The 20,553-nt window shown below is 51.9% G+C and overlaps 1 protein-coding gene across 3 annotated transcripts in view; it reads left to right on the top strand.

Moving 5' to 3' along the window:
- ITGB5 (integrin subunit beta 5) overlaps positions 1-20,258 on the top strand; it is a 121,852-nt gene extending 101,594 nt beyond the window's left edge. For 2 of the 3 annotated variants that reach the window (XM_045502350.1, XM_045502348.1), the window contains 5 exons: positions 8,947-9,169; positions 13,577-13,680; positions 17,190-17,309; positions 18,696-18,862; positions 19,524-20,258. In XM_045502350.1, coding sequence (XP_045358306.1) covers positions 8,947-9,169; positions 13,577-13,680; positions 17,190-17,309; positions 18,696-18,862; positions 19,524-19,619 — 710 coding nt within the window. In that variant the 3' untranslated portion in view covers positions 19,620-20,258. Of the gene's footprint in view, positions 1-8,946; positions 9,170-13,576; positions 13,681-17,189; positions 17,310-18,492; positions 18,599-18,695; positions 18,863-19,523 lie in introns of those variants that run through there. The other variant, XM_045502349.1, reaches the window with a different exon arrangement.
- The last annotated feature ends 295 nt before the right edge of the window (positions 20,259-20,553 follow it).

The raw sequence follows: 20,553 nt of genomic DNA, 5'->3' as shown, positions 1-20,553 counted from the left end.
GTTGCACATTTTTAACTGTACCACATCCTGGGCTCTTTGAACATTTATCCCATATGTTATTTTTTAAAATTTTTAAAAAATGTTTTCGAGAGACAGAGAGAGACAGCATGAGCCAGGAAGGGGCAGAGAGAGAGGGAGACACAGAATCCGAAGCTCAGGCTCCAGGCTCTGAGCTGTCAGCACAGAGCCCAACACGGAGCTCAAACGCACGAACTATGAGATCATGACCTGAGCCAAAGTAGGACGCTTAAACTACTGAGCCACCCAGGCTCCCCATATCCCATATGCTATTTTAATTGTTATCACGTAATCATGACTGGATGATACTGCAGAAGCAGTGTGTGCAGTGGTTAGGAATATGGGCTCCAGAGTCAAACAAATGTGGTTTAGATCCTTGCCCTGACACCTGCTTGTTGTGCAGCTTTGGATAAATTACTTGGCCTTGTTTGGCCTCTCTGTGCCTCATTTGCCAGCTCTGGGAAAATTAGGGTGGTGCTTGTACCGTGGTACAGGGTTATCGGCATGGTGGGGAGGGGGCGGGGGGACTAATGAAATAATCCATGTAAAGGGCTTCGAACAATGCCTAGTCTGTTGTAAGTATTCCATGAAGTTTCTCTAGGTGAAGAGATTTTAAAAGTGGCTTGATGTCCCAGTGAAATTAAAAATCTCTTGGAGGCAGTACACCACACATTCTCTATTGCACATTACAAAGAATTTTCCCAATCCTGTACGGGGGACAAGGCAGTATCCCTCTTTCATTGACGAGAAAACCGGACCACTGCCCCGAGATAGCAGGTAGGTAGCTGAGATTGCACAGCAGCACCGCTGAAAAAGGATGTCCCCAAACTGAGCTTTTCTGAGGCATTTCAAGTAGAGTGACAAGGATAGGACAGAGGGAGCTGAGGTCCAGGCTTGGCGTGGGGCGAGGCAGCGCTATGCTTCTTTGTTGGGGAGCCACCCTTGCAGAGCGAGTTCTCCAGTCAGTGACGGTCCTTGGCAGGAGAATGCTGTGTTTACAGCCTCAGAAAGCCTGTGGAGCAAAGGTACACTTGTCAAGAACGACATCTCTCTTGCCCCTGGAGGTTTATTTAGTTGTTGCTAAAGTGCCTGGAGCCAGGCTAAGATCCCAAATCTCCTTTCTTTACTTTTTCTAGAACCAAGTCAGTGTACAGAAGGGAAAGATAAGATACGGGAGGGGCACATTCCCATGGGACCAGGCTCAGAGACACCCTGAGGATAGCAGGCAGCACAGGCGGAGCAGGGCCTGTGAGGACACGAGGGCCTGTTATGTAACGCTAACCTGCTTGTCAGCAGCGAACCAGGAAGAGTACTTCCTATGAGGGATTTCCCCTTCCTGCCCAGGAGCCCCACACAGAGAGGCCATGCCCTTTGGAAGCCTGCATATGTGTTTGGCCACAGAGAGGTGGGCCCGTGTCTGGTTTTGTTCTCCTCGATTTGTGTTTGTGCCAGGACGTGTGCCAAGGGCCCTCTGCTGTGTGTCCACAGGCTCCGAACGGGGACTCCAGACACCCCCCCTGATGTTAAAGGAGGCAGAACGGTGGCCTCTGACCCCGGTTGCCCTGGTGCCCTGGCTTGGCAGCCCTCGGGGCCGCGAGTCTCACAGACAGGGGTGACTGGAGGCACGTAATGTTCTGAGTTGGCCTCCTGCTCTTTTTAAGCCAGTTGTTGGAGAATTCAAGACCCGACTTTGGTGACACAGTAGCCACCCGAATGAGCAGAGATTTTCAGAACACGCCCCTTCTTTTTCTTTCCTCTTCACCACTTCCTATTTACAGGGCTGCCTCTTCTGAGAGGAGGGGAGACTGGGGAGCAGACGCAGAGCCCTGAGAGAAGGGGTGCAGGGTCTGTGAGGAGAGGAAACTAGGAAGGCGAGAGGAAAGGAACTGCTTGTGTGAGGGAGGGACACTGACTGTGGAGAGAGGGAGGGAGGGAGGCAGGACCGTGAGAAAGAGGAGGGAAGCGCCCTTCCTGTCTCAGGAACTGGGCTTAGTCCTCCCTCCCCTCCCGGGCCTTCTGGGAGCTAGGACCAGACTTGGGACTCCTGAAGGGGCCTGAAGCCGCTGCTGAAGGAAGCCACAATGTGTTCCGGAGCTGGATGGAAACTATTTGGGGACCAGCTGTGGAGAGTTGGCTTGTGCCCTAAGGGTCTGATGTCTGCCTGGTTGTGACCCCTTGCTCCTGTGCTGGGTGAGAATGGGGAGAAGAGAATCACTTCTCGGTTCTGCCCATCTCAGGCCTGCCCCACCGCCTTCAGGCATCTCCTCCGAGGTCACCCCATGGCCATCTGGGTCCTCTGCAGGCCCTGAGTCCAAGTCCAGCTTGGGGGTGAGGGGGAGCGGTGGCTTCCCTCCTGGACGGCTTATGTGCTGCCTGACATGCCTCAGGGAGCGTCCCCACAGGGCCTCGGGCGCCTTTGTGGTATCAGCCTTCCCACCGAGGCTCTGGAGGCCTCAGAACAGCTGCACCAGGTCCTGGGTGTGCTCGCTTCGGGCTGGACATGGATACATAACCTCATGGGAGATTTTAACCCCGGCGGCTTTTGACCCAACCTCGCAGAAAGTACTTCTCTTCCGATCCTCCGAGATCTACTCTGAGCTTCCTCAACAGTGAGGGAGCACTTACTATATGCCGAACACTGAGTGAGTGCTTTATTCAGGTTAAGTGATTAACTCCTACAGCAAACCGATGACGGGGGCATTTATATCAGCCCCATTTAAAAAAAACAATTTTTAAAAAAATTTTTTAAAAAAAACATTTATTCATTTTTGAGAGACAGAGAGACATAGAGAGGGAAAGACAGAATCCGAAGCAGGCTCCAGGCTCCAGGCTCCGAGCTGTCAGCACAGAGCCTGATGCGGGGCTCGAACTCACAGACTGCGAGATCATGACTTGAGCCAAAGTCGGATGCTTAACCGACTGAGCCGCCCAGGTGTCCCGTATCAGCCCCATTTAAAAATGAAGAAACTGGGGTGCCTGGGTGGTTCAGTCGGTTGAGCGTCCGACTTCGGCTCAGGTCATGATCTCACAGCTCGTGAGTTGGAGCCCCGCGTCAGGCTCTGTGCTGACAGCTGGGAGCCTGGAGCCTGCTTCGGAGTCTGTGACCCCTTCTCTCTCTGCTCCTAACCCACTCGCATTGTGTGTCTGTCTCTCTCAAAAGTAAATAAACATTAAAAAAAAAAAAATGAAGAAACCAAGATACAGATGGGTTAGACGTTAGTAACTGCTGGTAAGTGGCAGATTGAGGAGGCCAGCTCAGGCACTGTGATTCTGGAAGCCACATGTTCACCACACACCACTGCCTCATTTTCCCAATGTTTCCTTGTGTCCCCACCCCATTCTCCACCACCCATGTTCCGTGGTAAACAGGCTGCTCTTCACCCTGGGCCTGTGCAGAAATCCCCCCCTCCCTTCTCTTTCCTGGTGGTCCCTGAGGGAAGTTGGGGGAGCCTGGGAGTCTGGCCCCTCCTGGTCGGCACTCTCCCAGCTCCTCAGGACCCCCTTGGATGTTTGCTTTCCACCTACTCCCACACCCTCCCCTCCTTTGAGTTGTGCACCTTGACTTTTCTCCCCTCCCTCCCCCCCTTACTGACATCCTGGCCATCCCTGCATTCCTCAAAGACCTTGGGACCCGCCTCATGCTCCCCCCCTCCCTCAGGCCCCACCATCCCTGCATCTCCCTGAGACAGTTGTCCAACGCATCGGTCTCCAAGCGCCTTGTTGCTCAGCTCCAGTGGCGGTTCATAGCAATTCTAGCCCGTTTCCTGGGCGCCCCCACGCACCAGATGCTGAGTGAGGGCTTTACCTGCAATAGCACCGTATTTCTTGACAACATTTCTATGAGGAGGGCATTGTCCTCGTTGACAGATGAGGAAACAGATCATCAGACAGGTTTAGGGACTTGCCCATGGTGACATAGTGAATGGTGGAGGACATACGTGAACTTGGCTCCGTGCAGCCTCTCAGCCTCTCTCAACATGGCTGGAGCTGGAAACTTGCACATCGCACTCTGGCCACAGTCCTCACCCCTCAGCGTGTCCCCTCTCTTTCTCTCTGCCTCTTTCTCTGCTGTAATCTCTTCTCTTTAGAGCGTGCCATTCCCTCCATCTCTCCGTTTCCTCCCAAACCATTTCTCTTCTGAATCTTTGTCTGCAGTCAGAAGAAGGCACAAATATACCCCATCTTCAGAATATCCTGTCTGCCTTCCTCCCCATCTCTTCCCACACTTCCAGACCACTTGTGGGAGCTGCCTGCTTGCAGCCATCTCAATGCCCCCTGGATTCTGCCCTCACCCTTCCAGATTGTGGCAAATCCACAGTAGCCACCTGGGATTTGCACTTCCTGATCTCTTTTTGCGCTTGCTTGGGCTTCCGATCATGTCTCTTTGGGCTTCCAAACCACTGGTTCTCCCCCGCTTGTCCCTGGCATCTCCTTCCCAGCCTGCTTTAAGGGCTCCCCTCCCCCTAAATCGCCGATATTCTATTTTATAAAGGGAGGCATGGGGCCACGTCTTGGCCCACAGCCCACACAAGCACTGTTTTGCTGATGGAAAGCTGTTGAATTCTGTAGAGCTGAAATTCTGTATAAATAGACACATTTACAACTTCCTGTCCATTTAGCTATCAATCATTCTAACAAAGGTAGTACTATTAATAACTTGCACATGTAGCAAGTCACAGCTTACAAAGTGCTTTCGCCTGCCTTTCAGTATCCCTACCTATGTGCAATGAAAATATTTTTATGTGTGCACGGTATTAAACAGGCATCATTAAATTCGACTTACTCTGCCAAGGTGTTGGGGGTAGCATTATAAAGGAGCTGTGTTTTGCCGCAGAGTCCTTGCTTAAGGCCCCCTGGGTGTTGTTAACCGGGATAATGTCCCCAGTTCCCCATTTAGTTTTACTGGTGATTGGTAGGTTATTGATCCTTGGGACAGGGCCAAATGACCCTTGTTATTTTAATAACGTGTTCCTGCTAGGGCATTGGGAGAGACTAAGGGCCGACCACAAGATGTGGGGAACCTCCATGCATACAGGTTGAGGCCCAATTACAGGATCTGAGACATTTGGATCAGGGTAAAGTGTAACCATACTGACCCAGTTTTTGAAAACCTGTGTGGGTCATGCTTTCTAAAGGAGGCTTGAAAGCTTTAAACCAAGATGGCAAATGGTTGTATCTTCTGTGCCAGTCCCCCTAGTTGGTAGAACCTGCTTGGAGTACTGTGTTGAGGGGGATCCTGAGACCAAGCCAAGGCTCCTGTGATCAGATGGTGTGATGTGCCATGGATGGGGAGGAGGACATGAGAGCACAGGCCACATCTTTGCCGTAGCTGCTTCAAGCTGTCTTTGACAGTGGAAGAACCGCCAGACAAACTGGGGCCAGCAAGGGAGCCAGGGAACCAGTGAGGGCAAGCCTTTGAGAGGTCGCCGCCATTTCACCAGGCCCGGAGGCTGCCCTGCTTTGACTTGCTGGGACTTGACCTTGGAGTTGTCAAATTTCTGAGGCCAAAAGCCACATGGATAAGGATTTCCTGATGTCCCACAGCCCCTCAGCACCCAGCTGCTTGCTCACCCCACTTAAGTGGGCAGGGGCTGTCCGTGCTCTGTCTGCTTTATCTCACACATTGTTTCTTGTCATGTCCTCACTGCTCAGGTGTCGTGGGAGGCTTTCTGGAATGGCTCATGTCTCTGGTGGGGAGTCCTGTCCCTCTCCTGCCCTTGACCCCTAACTTTCTCTGCCTGAGCCCTAGATCTGGGACACACTCAACTCCTTTGACCTCTGGCTGGGTTTGGGGGCTCTCGGGCCTATGTGGTGTCAGATGTATCCAACATAGCCAGACTCGTTGCTGATCTGGCGTCATGGTGGAGAGCATAGAGCAGCAGGTGCCTTCGCCAGCATTCTCAGCAAGCAGGTTCTGTCACTTCGACGCCCGGTCACCATGGGGAGCAAGTTCTTCCTTCAGCACACACACACTTCACCTGAAACCCAAGTCTTCAACCAAATGATATGCTGCCTCTTCTCCAGAATGTTGGCACATTGGAATACGGTGTCAGGTTGTTATTGGCTAATGTTATGTTGCTGCCACACACAATTAGAACAGGGAGAAAAACAGCACCCGCTGTCTCCAGCAAAGCAGTCCCTCTGACCCAGGTACCATCGTGCTGCTTGTAAATACGGCACTGACCATGCTTTATGGGAAGTGTGGCATACAAGCTGCTGGGGAGTGCCAGAGCTATGTTAGAAACCTTCCCCAGAAGTGCACTCATATCTGCAGCTCGCTTGGAAATGCGTTTTGGAAACTGCACTGACCGGTGGAGGGGGTGGGGTGGATGTGTGATAGAGCAGCAGGTAACACGCTAACGGTGGAGTGTGGGTGGCAAGCATATGGATGTTCACTGTACAATCCTTTCAACTTGGCTGCAGGTTTGGAAACTTTCATAATAAAATGGTTGGGGGGGGGGGAGGAATTACCCTCGACAGTGACCCATTTTTAATTTGAAACAGGCTCTTGACCAGTGTGGCCCCTGAAGCTGGAGAGTGAAGGGGTTGTGCAGATTGGATCCATTTCATTCGGGAAGGCTTCCTGTGGGGGGTGGCTTCCTGCCTGCCAAGCCTTGAAACCTGCACTGTTCACAGACCGGGCTAGAGGAGGGGTCTGCAGCCGCCCTCCCGTGGGAGCCGTGCACTCTGCTGCCAGTGCCCTCCAGCCCCTTGCCCCCACCTTGTGTAACCCTTGAGTAGGTGTGCTGCCCTCTCCTGTGCCTCACCTTCACATGCCAGCTCCTAGGCAGTTAGACTGCACCCAGCCTCCTGCTGGCTTTCCTCACCTTTCCCAGAGGGTTGCCATATGCCTCGGCACTGCCCGGGCAATGGGAGGGGGCTCTCGCCCGGCGCAGTATCTGCTGAGGCTCTGAGCCACGGTGTAAAAGCAGAGAGGCTGTCTGGCCCCGGGAAGGTTGGGAGACTTGGTCGCTCCAGATGGCCTCCCTCCTGCCTGCAGATTCTAGGCACCGCGGAGCCAACAGAGCACGAGAGGGGGGGTGGGCAGGAAGTAAGTGGCCGGTGAAGAAGCTCTCTGGAGTTAGGTCCTGAACTAAATTGTGGGTCACATTCATTGGCGGTCTCACAGAAGGTGCTGGGATCCAGCTACTGGGATAACTGGCTCAGGTGTGGGAGTAAAATGCAAGGCCTCCACCTGTCTGATGCCCATCCCCCACTGCTGCAGTCTCCTGCTAGTATGTAACTGGCTGCACAATGATACAGATTCTTGGTTCTTTTTTGTAAATTTACTTTTAATGTTTGTTTATTTTTGAGAGAGAGAGAGAGAGGCAGAGCGTGAGCGGGGGAGGGGCAGAGAGAGAGAGAGAGAGAGAGAGAGAGAGAGAGAGAGAGAGAGATACAGAATCTGAAGCAGGCTCCAGGCTCTGAGCTGTCAGCACAGAGCCCAACACGGGGCTCAAACCCGCAAACTATGAGATCATGATCTGAGCCAAAGTAGGACGCTTAACCTACTGAGCCACCCAGGCGCCCCAGTTCTTGGTTCTTTTAGTCTTAGCAAAATGTCATCAGGAAGGAAAGCATGCTGTCATAATAGTTAGTGTAAGGGAAATTTTGTAAAGTTAAGTGCCGTAGCGCTGCTTTCTGCCTCTGTTAGCGCAGAGGATCGAGAATCCATTGTCAGGCTCTTGGCGCTCTTGGAAGATGGCGCTCTCCATGCTTTTTTTTTCCCTGAGCGACACATTTGCTCACGCTGACACTTGTCCTCTGAGCCCAGTGAGCCTCTGCCCTTGACGCCTGCAAGGGGCATGCCCAGCCCCTTGCCCTCCTACAAAGGAGAGCAGGGCAACCTTCCACTGGTTGTCCACCTGGTTAGGGCCTATTCTGCTGTCTTTCCTCCAGAGAGGCAGTAGGTGCTGGGGTTCAGACTCCCTGGTGTGAGTCCTGACTCCACCACAGGCAGGTGATCTTCAACAAGCAGCTTCATCTCTGTGTCTCATCTGCGGCAGCTGTGACGTGAGGGAGGGAACAGTCCCTGCCACATGGCCCCGTTGTAGAAACTGCTCAAGTTTATGCTGCAAAGCCTGATGTGTATATAGTGAGTGCTGTTCAATTAGCCACTGCTGATCTTGGCATCTGTGCCCGAATCATCCCACTCGGGGCTACGGCTCTGAGGCCGGAGCCAGAATTCAGCATCACGGCATGCCGTGGCTGTAATAAATTACCACAAAGTTAGTGGCCTTTAACAACATGGATTTATTCTCTTGAATTCTGGAGGTCTGGGCTAAAGTCACCGGGCTGACCGGGCCATACTCCCTCCAAGGCTCTTGGGAGGATCCATGTCCTTGTCGTCTCCAGCTTCTAGAGCTGCATTCCTCACATTCTTTGGCTCTGTGGCCTCTTCCTCCATCTTCAAAGGCAGGAGCTAGCATCTTGCTTCTGTTGTCCCATCACCACTGTGGTCCAGTCTCCCTCTGTCTTTGTCCTCTAGGGACCCTTGTGATGGCATTGGGGCCCACCTGGAGAACCCAGGAGAACCTCCCATTTCAAAATCCTTCACCTAGTCATATCTGCAGGAGGTTAACATTTACTCTGGGGATTTGGAAGCAGACATATTTGGTGGCCATTCTTCACATGACAACTGAGACAGGAAGAAACTCTCTGGGGTCATGGTCCTGTGGTGTTGCTTGGTCAAATTCTGGACCAACTTAGAGCACTGCCCCAGACCTAGCTGGGCCACACAAGCTGCCCGGCCCCCTGCTATGCAAGCATGTGGGCTCTAGGCCCTCTCTGTCTGCCCAAACAGAGTTGGAGGGCACAGTCAGTATCTCGCTGTATTGGCTCCCCATTGTCTTGGTGCAAGGCAGACGCTGGGTGGTTGGTTATGTGTTCATGCAGGCAGGCGCTGATGTGCTGTGTATGTCCCTTTAGGCCACGGCGAGTGTCACTGTGGAGAATGCAAGTGCCACGCAGGTTACATTGGGGACAACTGTAACTGCTCAACAGACATCAGCACGTGCTTGGCCAAGGATGGCCAGATCTGCAGCGACCGTGGGCACTGTGTCTGTGGGCAGTGCCAGTGCACAGAGCCAGGAGCTTTTGGGGAGACGTGTGAGAAATGCCCGACTTGCCCAGATGCCTGCAGCACCAAGAGGTAATGGCACCCTCACTCCCGCTTCTCACCCCAGACCAGGCCCGTCTTTCAGCCCGTCAGCCCTTGGAGCCGGCCCACCTCTTAGTCCCCTCTCCCGCATTTTCCACTGTCCAGCCTTTTCTGGGGAGCAAAACTCATACGAACATTAACTAGACTTTAACTGTATATTAAAATAGTGTCTTTGAAACACTGGTTCCTTGGGGATTTTATAAGAAAATAAAAACAGAACAACAACAAAAAAGACTGTTATTCTATTCCCCAACTTAGAAGTTACCAGATCACTGAATTAAATTCAACTGGTTTGGGTACCAAAATTGTGGCTTCTCAGAGCCTTTTGAGTGCTATTGAGTATTTCACAGGGGGATGTAGTATGCTTCTGTTTTTCAAACAAGTTGGATCCCCTCCCCGACATTAACATTTCCCAAATAATGTTTCACAGGACACCGTATGGCAAATGTTGCTTGGAACAAAACATAATCAGAACGTGGATCGGATAGGAGGGCATTCGACCTAGATAAGGCATGCCAGAAACAAACCACAATGGCTTTTGAATTTTCTGCTCCATTTATACAGATAATAGAACGCTGGCCCTGCACTGCAGCTGAATGCAGAGATTGTCTGGACAGTGGGCACCGCGCCTCCACTGACTCAGCCACGGGGTCACGTTCTCCATGCTGACCTCCCCGCAGCTCTGCCCTTCCCCCTCTGCCAGAGTGCGAATGGGCAGGAATTAAAGGGATCCAGGAGCTATGCCATCAGGAAGGCATGAGTGACCGTTTCTCTTGAATTTTGCTAAAGGAACAGCTGTGTCATCATCATCCACGCTAGGGGGCCCGGCGTGAGGGAAACAGGCACAGATAATCAGAAACAAATAATAGTACAGACGTCGTTTCTCTTGGGCTGGGGAACGCAACTGTGCAATTTTCTTTTGGCAGATTTCCCCTCCACATGTCTGGCTTGGGCTGATAAAGAAAGGAGTTCATGCTCTCCGAGCCTGCCTTGGCTGCTGGTCGGTCCTTGCTCAGAAATGTTCTGGGTGGCACAACCCCTACTTGGCTGTTTGCCTCAAATAATCCAGGCGTGGGTAATTGAAAGCTGGCTGTAGATCGAGAGACAAGATAGACAGGACCAGATTTTATTTTGTGTAATTGGAGAAGAGCCGGGGAAAGGGAGGGAGAAGAAAAGCAGACCCACTTTAGACCTGCTAAGAGTGGAGAAATAACAGAAATCCAAATAGCAACGTCCCAGGGGAGGAGGGTAGGATCCTGGATCTGGAGCCCAAGTAGCTGGGGCCGTGTGAGCGTGGAATCACAGCCATCACCCACGTTTTATGACGGAGCGGGGCACGCTCCCCCAGCTCCTCTCGCAGAACTGTTTCGGGCTGTCCTTGGGACAAACGAGGTTACTGGAGGGAGGGGGGCAAGCTAGGACAACACACATGGAATCAATAAAAGTAGATCAAGCCCATTTCTTCCATTCCCTTCGAGCAGCAAGGCAATGCAGTTTTGGCGTCGGTCAGTTAAAAGGCCCGACAACCTTAGCTTTAGGTCAAAAGGGCACAACAACTGTAGCTTTAAATGTTTAAAGCATTCATTTCCGAGAAGAAACAGTATCTGATAATTTGTTATCCATTAAGCAATACTAAAGACACAAGGAGAGCAAAGAGATGCCATAAGGAAACCTCACTATTCCTTTTTCTTTATCTTTGGGCCACACTGATGCTCTCTGTTTCTTTCAAAGCCTAGTTGCAACTTCTTTTTTTTTTTTTTAACAAATTCCCTTTGAAAGTGACTTATGTGATGTTTGTCTACTTGTTGGTTTGCCAAGAACCACCAGGTTTTGAATGCCTTGTCTTCCCCACCCTCCCCACTTGGGGTTTCAGAGCAGCCAGTCTCCACTTTCTAGAACTAACCAAACATACCCTTCACCTTGGGTGAGTTCACACTCAGGCTCAGCTGATTTCAATTAACAGGCTCTCTGAGTAAAGTCTCTCTCAGCAACTTGTTTGTTTAAAAGGCCAGACTTATTTTAACACATGACTACAATATATCACAAGTTTCAACCCAGTATGTGGAGCACACAAGTTAGACTGATAAATCCACATGGATAATTAGGGAACGTTTCCTGGAAGTGGCCCTGTGGTTTAATGTGGTTTAATAACAACGGTTGCAGTTGGAAGGCTGGCGAATCCTCGCTGAGAGGAGGGTCAGCTTGGGGGTCACTTGCGGTGTGCTAATCCCAGAGGCCGGAGAAAGGGCCAGAGCTAAACCGCCCCTTCCTGGCCTGCAGCCAAGTCTCAGTTGTCTGCGCTCTGGGACTCTGGCCTCAGGGGAAATGCAAACATTACCAACTTGTTTGTAACTCCAGAATGTTTCTATGGAGTGTTCCAGGAGAGTGGGATGTTATGGCCAATTCTGGGGTAGCTGCATTCCTTTTTTTTTTCCCTTGTTTATTTTGAGAGAGAGCGAGAGAGCGCAAGCCGGGGAGGGGCAGAGAGAGAGAGAGAGAGTGAGAGAGAGAGTCCCAAGCAGGCTCCAAGCTGTCAGCGCATGAGCCTGATGTGGGGCTGGATCTCATGAATCATGAGATCATGACCTGAGCCAAAATCCAAAGTCCAACGCTCAACTAACTGAGCCACCTAGGCACCCCTGAATTCCTAAGAAAGTCCTGCCTGCTTTCCTCCCCAACGTTCAGAAAGGGAAGTGAGGACTTGGGAGGGGCTTACCGAGAGGCAGGGCACTGGGTGCTGAAGCAGCGGCCACAGCGTCTCATGGCCCTGCTGTCTCCCCTGGCCTCAAAGGGGGGCTCCTGAAGTGCTCTCCAGCTCCCTTCCAGTTCTGCTGCTCCCCTGAAGTTTCTCCCCTGGAAATCTAGTAACTGGCCTCAATCTCAAGGAATTAAAAAAACAGATGATGGTAATTCAGGCCGTGCATCGTGGTTGTACATCCCTCTACATTTTTGCCAGAGAGCTTTCCAGACACATAACCTCACTGGTCCCCATGGGCCTATGGGTGAGCGGAGTGGCCATCCCCCGGGTCACTGTGGCTCTGTGGTATCAGCACCTGTGTTCCACAGATTTGGCCCTTGGGCCCTAACCCAGTCTCAAGGAAGCCCCTGCTTCTGGGGCAGCCACCCCCATCGCCACCGGGCACCATCACCCCACTAAGTCCCTGAGAATTCACTGTCAGCCAGTTGTCTTGCCCAGCTCGCTCCTCCCTGGGGTTCTGTTTGTACTCCCCCATCCCACAGTCCCCCAGAGGGGTCGGGCCCCTCTCCCACCACTGCAGGTGTCACAGACCTTTTGTGAAAGCTTTGCTTCTCTGGCCCCACAGCCTCGGGATTCTGTTCTCACTGATGTAAAGTGAAGGTAGATGGGGACTGTCTGGAACTGAGTTTGACTATGGGAAGTAGAGTACTGATCCTTAATTGAGCATTTTACGTAAGCATTTTTACACAATAACAATATCTGACTTAAACTGTGCACCTGAGGTGGGAGGAGAAGGGGCTCAAAACGAGACTTTTTGGCTCCTAACCCAATTTCTCCAGAAGGCCCCTGTTGAAATGTGGGTTTCCTGGAAGGAGACTGCCACCCTGTAGCCTCTACCAGAGTCTAGTGTAGACCAACTCATAGAGGGTAGAACCCTCCAGGCAGGCTCCATCTGGGAGGGCTCCAGGACAATGGTTCACAACCCTCACTGTGTGAATCTGAATCCAGAAGCCCAGGCTCTGCCCCAGAGGTGTGGATCCCATTGGTGTGGTCAGGCCCTGGAGATGGTATTTTCTAGAAAGCCTCCTGGAGAGTCTAATATGTGGGAGGGTTAAGGGCCCTGCCCTGGCAGTGATCCCCTAGTAGGAATCCTGGGAAATGGGGCAATTTGGCAGCATTAAGCACTGGCCAGGGGGGTGTGAGGACCCCTCTATGAGGCCAGGAACCCCATTTTTTTAATCACTCCAAAGTTTCCTGCTTGGAGCAGACTCTTCACAGGCATGTGATACAGCTGAGTGAAGATGGGTTTGGCTCCTGGTATCAGAAATTGAATGGTTTCTGGGGCACCAGTCAGTTAAGTGGATGACTCTTGATCTCAGCTCAGGTCTTGATCTCAGAATCATGAGTTCAAGACCCAGCGTGGAACCTACTTTTAAAAAAAATGGGAAAGTCTCTAACCTGCAACTTGATGTGTAGACCAGGCATGCCTCTAAACTCACATGTTTCTCCAAGAACCCTTGGGCAACCAGAGGCCAGCAGAAACACTGACTGAGGCCAAAAATCTGAAGATAGGGTAAAGTAGAACCTTCAAGGGCCCAGGCCCAGCAGAAGAGTGGGCAGTGCACCCCTGGGAGCTCAGTTACCTATGGGGAACCACCGCACAGCATCTAACACCCTCATTTATTGCCTCTTTTCCAAAGAGACTGTGTTGAGTGCTTGCTACTTCACGTGGGGGACCCGGCCGACAACCAGACCTGCCAAAACCTGTGCAAGGATGAGGTGATCACGTGGGTGGACACCATCGGTGAGTGTGTCCAAGCGGCCCTGGGTAACTGTTCCCTTTTGTATTGTGGTAGACACCTCGAGGCTTCCTCCTCCGTGGAGACCATCGATTCTCAGGGCCACCTGGTAGGGAGCAGGGTGGTTCTAGTCTGGAGTTGAGAAGCATAATGTCAGTGTCCTGGATACTACTGTTGGGTCCCTGGGCTCTCTGGGGTGTAAGACTTCTTGTTCATAACTTTCTGCACCATCACTGGAGCCCCATCTTAGTCACATCTCCCAGGCTCTTGGAGAAGTTGGTATATTAGTTAGGACAAGTCATGTTAGCTGCTATAACAAATCCGAAACCTCAGTGACTTAACTAAATATAAGTCACTCACTGCGAGTCCATTGAAGACCTTTTTGGTTGATAAGACCTTCCATGAGGTCATTCAGGAAACCAGGCTCCCTCTACCTGAAGGTTCTATTCTCCTCAAGGTCCCTGGAATCCTCTCCACTCAGTCAGCAAATGGGGAAGACAGTGAGGGATCACGTGAGATGCTGTTATCGGCCAGGCCTGGAAATGGTGCTCACGACTCCAACTCAGTTGTTTGGACACATTTAGATGTAAGGGTCACTGGGAAATGTAGTCAAGTCGTGTGCCCAGGAGGCAGGGAAACCCTGTTTGATGAATGGCTGCCTAGTTTTTACCACATTGGCCTCAGCCTGGTGTGGCTCTCATGATGCTGCAAGGCATCAGAAGGGGCAGGGGTCTCGTGTGGCCTAGATTGCACAGTGATCCCAGCACTGGGATTGAGTGCTGTCCCAACTGTCCCCCCGGCAACAGGCACCTGCTCCTGCAGCTGTCGCTCACTCCTTGTTCTGTTATCTTTTGTGGCAGATCACATTTTAGGGTTCTTCTCATTCTGACCACTCCAGTTTGACTTCATCCATCCAACCCTTTGCTTTACCTCTGAACAAATGGCTATAAGTCCATTCTGAGTGGGAGCCCACAGGGTGGCTCAGACAGAGGTGCATAGACCTTTGCGTTTCATCCTTTCTGGGCTGCCTCCATCCCTTTACTAGTACAGCCATTTCTGTCCAGGCTGAGGAGTTTCTAAATGCAAATCACATATCTTAGCCCCGTATGCACAAGACCAGCTTTGGAAGTGGTCTGGAGCACTATAATTATACTGAATCAAAGTGGCCCTATGTCAGAACCCTCATACAGTGTGGTGGTAGTGCAGATTTGTGCATCTACTTTGGAAAATGGTCTGGCAGTTCCCCGCAAATTAAACAGAGTTACTGCACAATTCAGTAACATCACTCCCGGGTATATACACAAGAGAACTGAAAACACGTTAACACAAAAACTTGTGCACAAATGTTCACAGCAGCGTTATTCATTAGAGTGAAAAATGAGAACCAACCCAAACGTACATGAACTGATGAATGGAAAAATAAAATGTGGTACATCCATACAGTGGAAAAAGGAATGGCGTCCTGATGCACACTGCAAGAGAGATGACTCTTGAAAGTACTATGCTATGTGTGAGAAGCCAGACAGAAAAGGATATATATCATAGGATTCCATTTATGTGAAATGTCCAAAATAGGCAAAAGCACAGAGACAGAAAATAGATTGGTGGTTGTCAGGGCTAGGGAGAGAAGGGAACTGGGGCTGAGTGCTAACAAAGATGGTGTCTGTTTGGGGTGACGGACATGTTCTGGAATTGGACGGAATAGTTACACAACATTGTAAATATACTAAAGCCACTGAATTATACATTTAAAATGGTGAGGCAGGGCAGGAGGGGAACAAGACTGTGTACCATGAAAGGGATTCTGCCTCTGAGGCTCCCTCGCTGGCAGCCTTGCCCTCTACCTTGACCTCAGCTGCTGCAGGCTCCCAGCCCCTGCCTTCTCTCTTGGTCCTGACTCACCCCCTCTGTAGACGTCCCTGGTTCTGACCGACTGCTGTGGCCACATGAGGCTCCCGAGTATGTTGAGTCATGCATTCAGCCTGCACTTGTTCGTTGAGCATCTCCTGCATGCCGGGGCTTGTGTTAGACCAGGGGAGCCGGTTGGGAGCCTACCAAGTCTTGTCTCGTGGCCATTTTCCTGCCGCCGTGTCTGCTTGGTGCTTCAGGACTGGCTTACAGCAAGTTCTGCCCGCAGACCTGGGGCAGTGCCCACCACTCCCCCGCCCCAACCGCCTGGGCGCACACAGTCGGAAGGAGATGCTGCCTTCCTGTGGCCCCCTGACTGAGGCCCTTGCTCTGAGCTGTTATGCACAGCTGCCTCTCAGTGTAATCCTCAGTGAGAAGCTTTCTGTTCAGATTCACTGTTTATCCTCCCTCCTTCCTTCTCTGGGCTTTCTTCATACACATACACTCACCCAGGCCAGGCTTATGGTTGGGGCCTAGGAGAAAAAGTCCAGGATTTCCCATCTGATAACCACACTAATTTGTCTGGTTCCAGGTTAAAACTCCTTTGAGCAGGGGCGCCTGGGTGGCTCAGTTGGCTGAGCCTCTGACTTCGGCTCAGGTCACGATCTCACAGTTCATGAGTTTGAACCCCACATTGGGCTCTCTGCTGTCATGCAGAGCCCGCTTCAGATTCTCTGTCCCCCTCTCTCTCTGCCTCTCCTCTGCTCACGCTCGCTCTCAAAACAAAACAAAACAGAACAAAAACAACCAAAAAAACCCTCCTTTGAGCAACAGGGTCACAAAGGCAAGAGCTAAAAAGCATTTCACACCACAACATCAATCCACAGCTGTTTTTCAGGACCGATTGGCCATTGCTGAACAATGTCCCCTTTGCTTTCCTCTTCCCTGCTCCTTTTTCCTCCTAGAGATCAGTCTAACCCTTCCCCAGAGAAGCCTTGGAGTGCAGGTGACATCTGGACAGGGGGTTATGAGTCCATCATGTTGGGTTAATGGCATGTGGGGACAGGTGGGCACTGCTCCCTAGAAGAGTGGAGCGGGTGGTCTGGGCTCGGCCCTAGCCTTGGGCGCTGGCCTGTGGCATCTGTGGGTGAGGCACCACGGCAGGTGCCCAACTCTTGTCCAGACGTCCTCGTCATCCTTGGGTCCTTTTGGTTTTACACCCTACCAAAGAGCTGCTGATGCTTGGCCACTACAGCTGGCTCTCAGCCAAGTGGACTCAACTGTGAACTCTCAGGCCCCAAAGGGCATCGGAGTGGCTCCTTCTTTTCTGTGTCCCTTTAATGTCTAGGGCACTTCCACTTACCAACCTCACCTCCAAGCATAATGCCTTCTTCTGTTTCACATCGCTCCCAGCAAACACTCTGGGGGGCTCTTGCATTCCCCAGGGATTCCTCACCATTCAGGGGATTCGTGTTCCCAGAGCAATTCAGATTCCATGCTGGGCCCACGTTCTTCACGTGAGAAACCCAAACTCACTTGTGAAGGCCCAGCCTCCACTTCATGCCTCCCTTCACCCACTTTCCTAACTGAGGTACTTGACTCCCCACCCTGTCCATCAGCACACTGGGTTGTTCCGAGAGGACACTTGTACCTGGTTTTCTTCCAGTGAAAGATGACCAAGAGGCTGCGCTTTGTTTCTACAAAACTGCCAAGGACTGTGTCATGATGTTCGCCTACACAGAGCTCCCCAGCGGGAGGGCCAACCTGACAGTCCTCAGGGAGCCAGGTAGGTGAGGGCCGGCTCTGCTCCCCCTGGGAGCTCGGCTTCTGATACCTTTCCCTGCTCTAGGCTTGTTGCCCTTCCGTGCTCACTGCCTTTCCAAACTCCAGAGAGACAAGGGTCACAATTCCTTATAAAGACCGGGATCTAAGGCCACCCCTACCCAGTTCCTGGAGTTTGGAAGAAAGATGATGTATACCTGGGGACCCACTGCCGGGCAGAGCTCTGGAGGTCACGGCGTGGAGGCACGGGAGTTATAGTGTCTCATCTTGGAGAGATGGAGCACAGGGGTAGAAGTGGCCATAGCACACATTTCACCTGCACAGCTGACGCTGATGGCCGTGAGCAGCTACAGGCTCTGAAGGGGGTGTGCGGGGGTGGGGGGGGGGTGGCATGGACCGTCAAGGCTGGGCAGGCCATCTGGGTGTACACACACACACACACACACACACACAGCCCTGGAGGGGCAGCTGCACTTGCCACCGTGAAGTCCAAGAAGGGCAGACGGGGCTCTGGGTTAAACTGCCACGCTCAGCTCCTGGGCCACTGAGGAGGCCAAGCCTTAGTGCAGACATTGATAATTCTGCCTCATGCTTTGGACCCTGGGACTAATGGCCTTTTGCTTTGGAGTAATTAGGGTTTCTAGTATGACCCCTTTTATGCTTCCCTGGAGGGGGACAGGGGCGAGGAGAAAAGGTTTTGCTCCCTTCAATTTACAGCCTTGCAAACTGTTTTTCCAAATTGAGCCAGACCACATAATACGCCTTCTCTGGGCCAGTGGCAGAGGAAGTGCTGTGGTACCAGCCCAAGATGCATGCCTGTAAGAATGAGGCTTTGTTTCCAAGCGCTGTCTTTGTGGTTCTTTGAAAATAAGCACATTCGCTCCAAAGGGCCACACTCTGGGGTTACAAACGTTGGCTGGCCTCCAGCCCAGCCCTTGTGGATACGGCTTCATGAAACCTCCTGCCTGCCCAGTCTGCCTCTGAAACCGTTTACATGGAGGCTGAGACACATCCAGTCTGGAGAGCGGAGAATGGGCCAGGCCGGCACACGTACACTCATGTAAGGGGAGGTGCTGCTGAGCACACAGTGCACCATGGCGTCTGGGAGAAAGGGGTGTGGCCACCAAGGGTCTCTTCTACGTGTGGCCTTGGAACAGTCACCATCCCTCTTTGACTCTTCCCCTTTGTGTGCATTGGAGAAAACTTCCAGCACCCCCAGGTCTCCCAAAAACAGCATGGGGATCTAAGAGAGAAGAGAGGGAAGGTGTTTGGTAGAAGGTGGAAGGAAGAGAGGTGCACCTGTCGTTCCAGATAGGCCTGACGTTGTGGGGGAGGGGGTAGGGATGCTATCCTAGTGGCTTTGCTCATGGTTTCTCCTGGTCCCCTCCAGAGTGTGGAACTGCCCCCAACGCCACGACCATCCTCCTAGCCGTGGTTGGCAGTATCCTCCTGATTGGGATTGCGCTCCTGGCCATCTGGAAGCTGCTCGTCACCATCCATGACCGGAGAGAGTTTGCAAAGTTCCAGAGTGAGAGGTCCAGGGCCCGCTATGAAATGGTAAGCCAGTGGGGAGCCGGAAGTAAGAAAAAAAAGTCAAGCTTAGAGATCTGGTTGAAGTCAGACAAGCTTTAAGGCCCACTAACATCTTTGGCATTGAAATCAAAGAGAGGTGGTGTGCACCCCATTCTGGAAGGTGAGAATGCATGGTCCAAAAGCACAGGGGGCTCTGTGTAGAGCCTCACACCAGACCTAGCTCAGGACTCTTCTAGGGAAGAGGCACTTGGTGTAGCCCAGAGAAAGAGTCTGGACAGTCCTAGAGCGACTGCAGACTCAGTAAATGAACTCAAGTTGTTAGAGTCTATGATAGCATCCATTTGTGCGAGTCTTGTCTCCCCAAGCAAATTGCATGCTCCTGAAGGACTGAGCAGCACAGGGAGCAGTACCCCTGAATCCCCACTTAGTTTCTGTTAAAGTTGGAGGGAACTTCACAGACCATCTGGCCAAGCCCGTCTGAGAGAGAAAGAGGGAATCTTAGAGACAGGGAGGGTCCTTCCCAGGGCATGACAGGTGGAGGCAGGGATGGTCCTGCAGGGTGGGGCTGCCACTGCCTGCCTGCTCCACCTTCCGGGGTGACTGACTGAGGAAGGGCCTCTGACCCAAGAGTGTGTGTTCAAATGAATGGACGCACACGTGTCCTCTTGCCTTCTGTGTTCTGCAGGCTTCCAACCCTCTGTACAGAAAGCCCATCTCCACACACACTGTGGATTTCACCTTTAACAAGTTCAACAAACCCTACAATGGCACAGTGGACTGACAGCTCCTCCGAGGAGGGCCAGAGGGGGCTGACGATAAGTCAGAGACTGATACGCCCTGGACAGCTGCTCGACTGGATCACAGCTCCCTAGAGGGACAAGCAAAGACACCTTCCCGTGAGCCTGGGCCAGGAGCCCATTGCCTGCACGGGAAGGCAGCCAGAGTTCCACCTGGCTTCTGGGCCACAGCCACACCAGGCCGCCACCCCTCCAAGCCCAGGAAAGGCCTGGGACTTTGACACTCTCAGCTTTCCACACCACATCCAGCTTGCTGACTCGGGTGAGCTGCTGGGGGTCTAGGTTGTCTCTCCCTTCCAGGAAGGCTGAGCCTCCAGCCTGGCCAGAGGAGAAGGATCTTGGGAGTATCAGAGTGTGCAAAACCAACACGCGCTCTGGCTTTTGTTGTGTTGATCATTTTTATACAAAATAAAAAGATCATGCATTTATGGTATAGTTCTGATTACTGCGAATTATCTGCCTGATGTCTGTCCTTGCACAGGGGTGTTGGTGATGGGATTATTGAGATGCCTGCCGAAGGCACATAGTTGCAGATGTCAGTTTTCCAATTCTGTCTGTATTTGTTTAGTACTTTTGTAATGAAAGGGGAAAAGATTGGGAGTGAAAGTAAAGATTAAACAAGACTTTGTGTTTGCCTGACACTCTGTCACGCGGCGCGTATTCCTATCCTGACGTGGTTTTAAGTGGTGCCCCAGTGGGGGGTTGAAAAGGCTGTGTACTTCCTCCAGGGACCCAACAAGAGCCAATTCCCTATTCCAGACCAGGGCTCTTCAAACAGGGCCTCATGGGATGCCCGAGGGAGACCTAAGCCTATGCCTTTGGACCCTCCCAATTTTGGTTAAAAGGAAGACTTCCAAGCTAGAAATTGTGAAAACCACACTGGCCTGCCTCCCCTGTTTCAAGATGCTGAGGCTGGAA

Source organism: Leopardus geoffroyi, chromosome C2 (genome assembly GCF_018350155.1).
Source record: "Leopardus geoffroyi isolate Oge1 chromosome C2, O.geoffroyi_Oge1_pat1.0, whole genome shotgun sequence".
Classification (NCBI taxonomy): Eukaryota; Metazoa; Chordata; class Mammalia; order Carnivora; family Felidae; genus Leopardus; species Leopardus geoffroyi.
Note: the sequence above shows the minus strand (reverse complement) of the source record. Positions and strands in the feature narration are given on the sequence as shown.